At 38.8% G+C, this 7154-nt stretch overlaps 1 protein-coding gene across 1 annotated transcript; it reads right to left on the bottom strand.

Annotated features, from left to right (window-relative positions):
- Positions 1–2184: 2184 nt before the first annotated feature.
- Positions 2185–2671, bottom strand: BX661DRAFT_178990 (uncharacterized protein). The gene is given in 3 exon segments (XM_051535068.1): positions 2185–2282; positions 2302–2466; positions 2528–2671. 2 exon segments carry the CDS (start codon positions 2609–2611, stop codon positions 2350–2352), a joined length of 201 nt encoding a protein of 66 aa, XP_051393408.1. The 5' UTR covers positions 2612–2671; the 3' UTR covers positions 2185–2282; positions 2302–2349.
- Between the last annotated feature and the right edge of the window lie 4483 nt (positions 2672–7154).

The following is a 7154-nucleotide window of genomic DNA, read 5'->3' as shown; positions in this document are numbered from 1 at the left end:
TATTCAAGTCTTAAAAATTACTTAAGGAATTGAAAAAAGGGGGCAGCTGTTATGTTAAAAATATATATATTTGAACAAAATGAACTAAAAGAAAGTTAAGAGATGAACAACCTTTTGTTCATATTCATTAGTATTTATGTGTGCGTATGAATTCCCACATATCCAAGTAGGGGATTAACTAGCAATTGATGCATTAATCAATCGCCAAAGACAAGCCACATTTTCTTGTATCACACGCGTGAGTGCACATACACGAAAACCACAACACTGACTTGTCAAGATACCAGTCTGCTTACAGAAGAACCAATTCTCGTCAATGGAGTGTACAACTGGTGAAGTGCATAACAAAGCAAACGAGATATATATAAGATGAGGTCGGCTTTAGTTACGCTTTTGGTTCCATTGATAATAAAAACCATAAATTAACACCTCACCTTTAACACTACATCATAGTGCTCCACATATATCCCCCTTTTTAAGTTCCCTAAGTAATTTTCTGATACTTGAATATAATAATTTAGACCCACATTTTTATAGAGCATAACAATATTAATATTGGCTTTTTGAGCAATTAAATCATACTTCTGCTACTGGAATTGGTCACTATATCCGGTTATTACAATGACACCACAGCTCATTTTGAAGCATGGAAACAAACGTGTAGACAGACAATTGATTTTAAAATGTAAACATGCTTCTTCAGGACAAAAATAATGATGTTATTGCGAAAATAGTTATTGGTTGATGGCGATCAACTGATTAACCAGTCTTGGCTGTTTAGCAACACAAACAATAAGTCACACAGTGACCAAAGCAATATGCTTTCTACTCTTCACCTTTTGCAGTGCATAGCACTTATTTATTAAATATACTTTATATCATTATAGTTTATCTACACGTTCATAGAACGTTCCTATATTCCAACAATAGTGCTCTAGTTATCAGTTTTATTCAAACAGTTTATGAGAACAGCGTAATGGAATATAAAATAGTTAGAAAAAGTACCAATATCAACGGGACATTATTGTGTTGGATCTAATTCTCTATTTTTTCTTACATCTCTCTTTATATTGCTGTGGCTCCAGATTCTGACTAGCTTGCGATATGCCTTTCTGAGCTCTGATTTCTGCCCCCACATGGTCAGTGACCACTTGTGCGTCCCACTTGTGCGCTTCTCCAAGGGCTACTTTATACTTATACACTGTTACCGAGTTGCCTGCAATATTTGCAATAATTTATTTTTTGCAATCTGCGCGAAACAGATACTTGGATATTCATTTACAGAGATAATCAGTGAGCCCAAAGCAAATTAACAACGTCACAAGTGTTTCTTGACTAATCTTGGAGGCAATAAGCAGCATATTAAATGTTTTTCAAGCTAATTTTAATTTGTTTTCATTTTAAATTTCATCTAGCAAGTTTCAGTATATACACAAAATTTTATTAGTTTGTATTGTTATGTAAGAGGGGGTGGGGAGCACTACTGTAATAGTGTTAAATAATAGGTGCAAAATTATAAAGGTTTTATTAGTGTTTCTAAAGTGCTATTATCGCCGGCCTCGCCTTATATATATTTCCTTGTCTTTGTGGCACTCACTGGCAGTTGTGTGCTCCGTTCGCGAGAACTGGTCCTTATGAAAGTAACCCGGGTTTCTGATATGACATAATTGGCATGTCTGTATTCTTGCGCCCAGCACATACATTTTGGGACAGGCAGTATGTCCGGATGTCAGTTGTGGCGCCTAATTTGATCACCTGTAATTTGGCCCATATCAGATCCATCTGTGAGCTGACGAGAATCTGTCTCATGGTTTTCGCCCTCAGCGTTTACCTCCATATCCTCGGGCTGCATAACAGTATTATACACTCAAAAACGCTGACTCCAGTCATGAGCCGAGCGCAGTGAAAAATAAGAAATTGGCGGTGGACTGGATGTGTAGCCTAGAGTTGCATTGGCAAGCGTGTCAAAGTTCCCAGCAGCTCGAAAGGGATAAAGAAACGTGTAATGAGTATAATCTAGTGGCTGTTATAGTGCCAAAATTTTGTTTGTTTGATTTTCCCACACTTCCTACCTTTTTAGCTCCCTACCTCTATGCCTTTGTATTGCCTGTTTTTTATTTTTATTTTTTTTATGAGTTGCATCTACAACATTACAAGCTGATCAGACTTGTAATGATTGCTGTGCCGCCATGTATTTAATAATAAATTTAATAAAACCCCGAGAACATTTTACAATGTTTCAAGGCCCATGGACACTCATCTTTTTTTGTTTATTCTTTTTTTTTGTTCTGTTGTTCTTTTGTTTGTTCTGTTTTTGTTCTTTTTTGTTCTTTTGTTGTTCTTTTTTGTTCAGGCAATACATTGGCAAGGAGGGCGGGTAGCAGCAAAGGGAGGAGTGGGTAATGAGGAGACAAAATATGAAGATAAGGGCTGGTTGTATGACGAAAGAGGATTTGACGTGGAAAGCTAGTGGGTGTGTTCAAACATTCCCTGGCATAAGTTGTGTTTTGAAAGTGAAAATGTGGACTGTAGATTTTGCGAGCGAAGGGTTGGTTATTGAAAAGTCAAGAGGAGGTAAGTGGTATCCGCGGTCGCTGGTGGTATATTCCATATACAAACATGGTGTGTAAAGTGTAATTGGTAAGTAGTGTTGTAACAAATTGTGGTTGGGATGAGAAACCAAAGAAATGTCTTGGGAAGTGGACGCTATATTTATATGAAACCTGGCATTCAAATGGATGGATGAGAAAGGCAGCTAAAACAGACCTATCATTTAGAAAAAGAGATGGAAAATAAAAAATACAACGAGTTCGTTTTTCATCAGCCTAAAATAATTTTCCCATGTTTTTTTTGCACCAAGAGGCGTGTATTTTTGTAATTAAACAAACCCAAACTGCCAAAAATAGTAGCAAAATATATCTCCATGTGCTTGAAAAATGTAAACATTGCATCATTTTGATTCCAACATTGCATCATTTATGCCGTGAAATAAAGTGAAAATGATTTTGATATTTGCAAAAATACAAACATGCATTCGGCCATTTTTGCAAGACAAACAATGATATCTTTTTTTGGGAGGGGGGGCAGATTTTGTTCCGAAAATTTACATGTATATTTAGAGAACCTGGGTAAGAGGCCCAACCTGAAACATAAGCAATTGGTATTTGCTATAAAGGATATTAATCAAAAAATGATATTTATTTTTTCCAAGGAGGACAATTCCTGGCTGCCCGACAGCCAGGAATTATATGCTCTCCTTGGCATGTAAATAACCTATAATAAAACCTATCATCATTGCTCTGATTGCCACATGAGTAATCAATTAATCTCAGTAAGGCAACATGCAAAGCCATGTGCCTTAACTGTGGCATATCATTGGAGTCAATTCACAAACTGATTTGCGTAGCATTGGATGTCAGTGCTTTAAAAGCATGTTCACAAAATGATGAATCATTTCCAGTAATGACATGTACAGGATGCTGCTTCCATTATTGCTAAAAATCCCATGTATAAATAAGACATGGTTTCTCGAATATTCAGTCGGTAGTTCTTTAGGCACTCTTGCTCCTTTTTTTACTCACAACTGCAAACATCTTTATTTTATTTACCAGCAACCATCATTTTCAACATGCAGCTCTTCTAATTCACCACTCTTGCCCTGATTGCCGTTGCTGCCACTGCTGTTGTGTGCGCTGACGCTTATGCCAATGCCATTTTTGACAGGTTTGGAGTGTTTCATTACCCAAAGAAACCCTCTTGGTGCACAAAAAGAGTGCAAAAATATTTTAGGCTAGCAAAACACAGAAACCCACTGCATTTTCATTTTTCCATCTCTTTTTTCAACTGGTAGGGCTTTTTTGCTGCCCTTTTCCATCTATTTGCATGTCTCATTTCATATAAAAAGAGCGCCCAGTTTCCAAGTTTTTTTGGTTCCCTATCTCCCTCCCAACAACCACTTACTTTAAAATACTACCACCTTTTTTCCAATACACACATATTTTCCTAACATTAGGACATCATGACTACAGTACACGCGCACACATGCAGCAGCATCAACTTCGACTTCAACATGGATTATTGGCTTACAATGCATAGCTTTTGTGGGAGGGGATCAGACACATACAACAGTTCTCGCACAGCATCATCCATTGGACTACATTGGCTCATATATTATATCCGCCGTCTGCCACAGCCACAGCCACAGCCATGCTCATTTGCGCATCACAAAAAAATAATGTGTCTAGTAAACATTCGGTAAGATATCTGCAACTGGTCTCATCAATGTCATGTCTGGGATGTCTGGGTATATAAGGGGACCTAAAGAACACCCTTATAATAAAAATCGGGCTGGTTCCATTCCATAAGACCCGTAACCGTGGTATATACAGGGGCCCACAGAACATTTGTTCAATATGAATCCGGCTGGTGATACACCTAAGACCTGAAATCAGAGGCAGTGGAATAGGGGAAGGGCAGGGTTTACCCATATACCTTCTCTAGATTGCCAGCGTCTGGATGGGCTCCTCACAAAATCACAACATGGGCATGGCTAGAAAGAGTAGCGCATGTACCAAACCCAAAGACATGACAACCAGTTGCAAATATCTCTGAGCGTCCAACGACATTTTGCACTCGAAGCTCTATGAGCTCTAAACAGCTATCATTTGCGCGGCGGTGCTTTTTAGATGGCACTTTACTTTTAATTGTGCTAATTTTTGTCTCTGCCATCCATCATGGCAGAAAATAAAACCACTGTACATACCACACCCGAAATTCCCATTGAAAAATACAATTACAAAAATTAGACTTAAAAAGCCAAGAGAATGAATTTCGTAAATATCGCTCGAAAAAATCAGATAATATTAGAATAATAAATTGCATGATTTTAGTTTGCATGCACTTTTGCAGCCGTTGATTTAGTCTGTGTTTTAGTTGATCATGTGCAACAGCCATCGAACATGAATACATGTACAACTATTGGCACTTTTCCAGCTTAATCTGCGTTGTGCTTAATTTGCTGCTTAGTTGATGAGAGCGTTGGTAAAAATAAATATAAAATAAGAAATGACAGCAAGCATACAAACAATGTGGCTGTATTGTTATGGTAAGAGGGGGTGTGAGGAGCACTAGTTATCTAGTGTTAGAAATGTAGGGGTGGTTTTATAAAAGGTTTTATTACTGATGTTTTTAAAATACTGCTAGGGCCAGCCTCATCTTATATATGTTCCCAGTCGCCTTTGTTGTGCACATTGTCCATTGTGCGCTCTGTTGGTGAGAACTGGTTCTTCTGTGGGCAGACCGGTATCTTGGAAAGTCAATGTTGTGGTTTTTGCGCGTGTGTGTGCGCTTATGTGTGTGCATTGCAAAATAGGGAGCATGTTTGGGCACCAATGTAATGCCTCCCTAATTTACGCCTGCATGATCCAATTAGTACCCTATCAACCGGAATGCAGATGGAACCTTGTTTCACGATCCTCAACCTCGACATCTACTTCCATATCTTCAGGCTGCGCAGCATTACATTAACGTTGCTATTTTTGAGCTGCACTAGATGTGGTTTTGCAGAACAGGCTGTATAAATGGGGCCATAGATTATCTACACAGTGAATATGCCCATCTCGATCCTAACGAATAACTCCTAATTGAATGTATCATTAGCTGTACACTCTCCAATATCCCCTGTTTTTCTTAACAAAAAGCTGAAGCATTTTTTTGCTGCGATAGCTTTTTGCTGCAATGGTCTCCAATACCAATTGCAATCCCAAGCAAATTTCAATACAGCCACATTGTTTGTATGCTTGCTGTCATCTCTTATTTTATATTTATTTTTACCAACGCTCTCATCAACTAAGCAGCAAATTAAGCACAACGCAGATTAAGCTGGAAAAGTGCCAATAGTTGTACATGTATTCATGTTCGATGGCTGTTGCACATGATCAACTAAAACACAGACTAAATCAACGGCTGCAAAAGTGCATGCAAACTAAAATCATGCAATTTATTATTCTAATATTATCTGATTTTTTCGAGCGATATTTACGAAATTCATTCTCTTGGCTTTTTAAGTCTAATTTTTGTAATTGTATTTTTCAATGGGAATTTCGGGTGTGGTATGTACAGTGGTTTTATTTTCTGCCATGATGGATGGCAGAGACAAAAATTAGCACAATTAAAAGTAAAGTGCCATCTAAAAAGCACCGCCGCGCAAATGATAGCTGTTTAGAGCTCATAGAGCTTCGAGTGCAAAATGTCGTTGGACGCTCAGAGATATTTGCAACTGGTTGTCATGTCTTTGGGTTTGGTACATGCGCTACTCTTTCTAGCCATGCCCGTGTTGTGATTTTGTGAGGAGCCCATCCAGACGCTGGCAATCCGGAGAAGGTACATGGGTAAACCCCACCCTCCTCCCATTCCGCTGCCTCTGATTTCAGGTCTTAGGCGTGTCACCAGCCGGATTCATATTGAACAAATGTTCTGTGGGCCCCTGTATATACCACGGTTACGGGTCTTATGGAATGGAACCAGCCCGATTTTTATTATAAGGGTGTTCTTTAGGTCCCCTTATATACCCAGACATCCCAGACATGACATTGATGAGACCAGTTGCAGATATCTTACCAAATGTTTACTAGACACACATTATTTTTTGTGATGCGCGAATAAGCGTGGCTGTGGCTGTGGCTGTGGCAGACGGCGGATATAATACATGGGCCAATGTAGTGCAATGGATAATGCTGTGCGAGAACTGCTGTATGTGTCCGATCCCCTCCCACAAAAGTTATGCATTGTAAGCCAATAATCCATGTTGAAGTCGAAGTTGATGCTGCTGCATGTGTGCGCGTGTACTGTAGTCGTGATGTCCTAATGTTAGGAAAATATGTGTGTGTATTGGAAAAAAGATGGTAGTATTTTAGAGGAAGTGGTGGTTGTTGGGAGGGAAATAGGGAACCAAAGAATATCTTAAAAACTAGGCGCTCCTTTTATATGGAATAAGACATGTGAATAGATGGAGAAAGGCAGCAAAAAAGCCCTGCCAGTTGAAAAAGAGATGGGAAAATAAAAAATGCAGTGGGTTCTTTGTGTTCTGCCAGCCTGAAATATATTTTGCACTTTTTTTGTGCACCAAGAGGCTTGCTTCGGGTAATGTAACACCT

The sequence above is a fragment of the Kickxella alabastrina genome, assembly GCF_025024165.1.
Source record: "Kickxella alabastrina strain RSA 675 chromosome Unknown BX661scaffold_5, whole genome shotgun sequence".
Lineage (NCBI taxonomy): Eukaryota > Fungi > Kickxellomycota > Kickxellomycetes > Kickxellales > Kickxellaceae > Kickxella > Kickxella alabastrina.
Note: the sequence above shows the minus strand (reverse complement) of the source record. Positions and strands in the feature narration are given on the sequence as shown.

Excerpts from the sequence above, each read along its gene's own strand:
- BX661DRAFT_178990 (XM_051535068.1), bottom strand. The coding sequence starts at position 2,611 with ATGGAATATACCACCAGCGACCGCGGATACCACTTACCTCCTCTTGAC. Across the intron at positions 2,467-2,527 it reads CTTCGCTCGCAAAATCTACA|CTTTCCACGTCAAATCCTCT; the intron begins GTCCACATTTTC and ends CACACCCACTAG.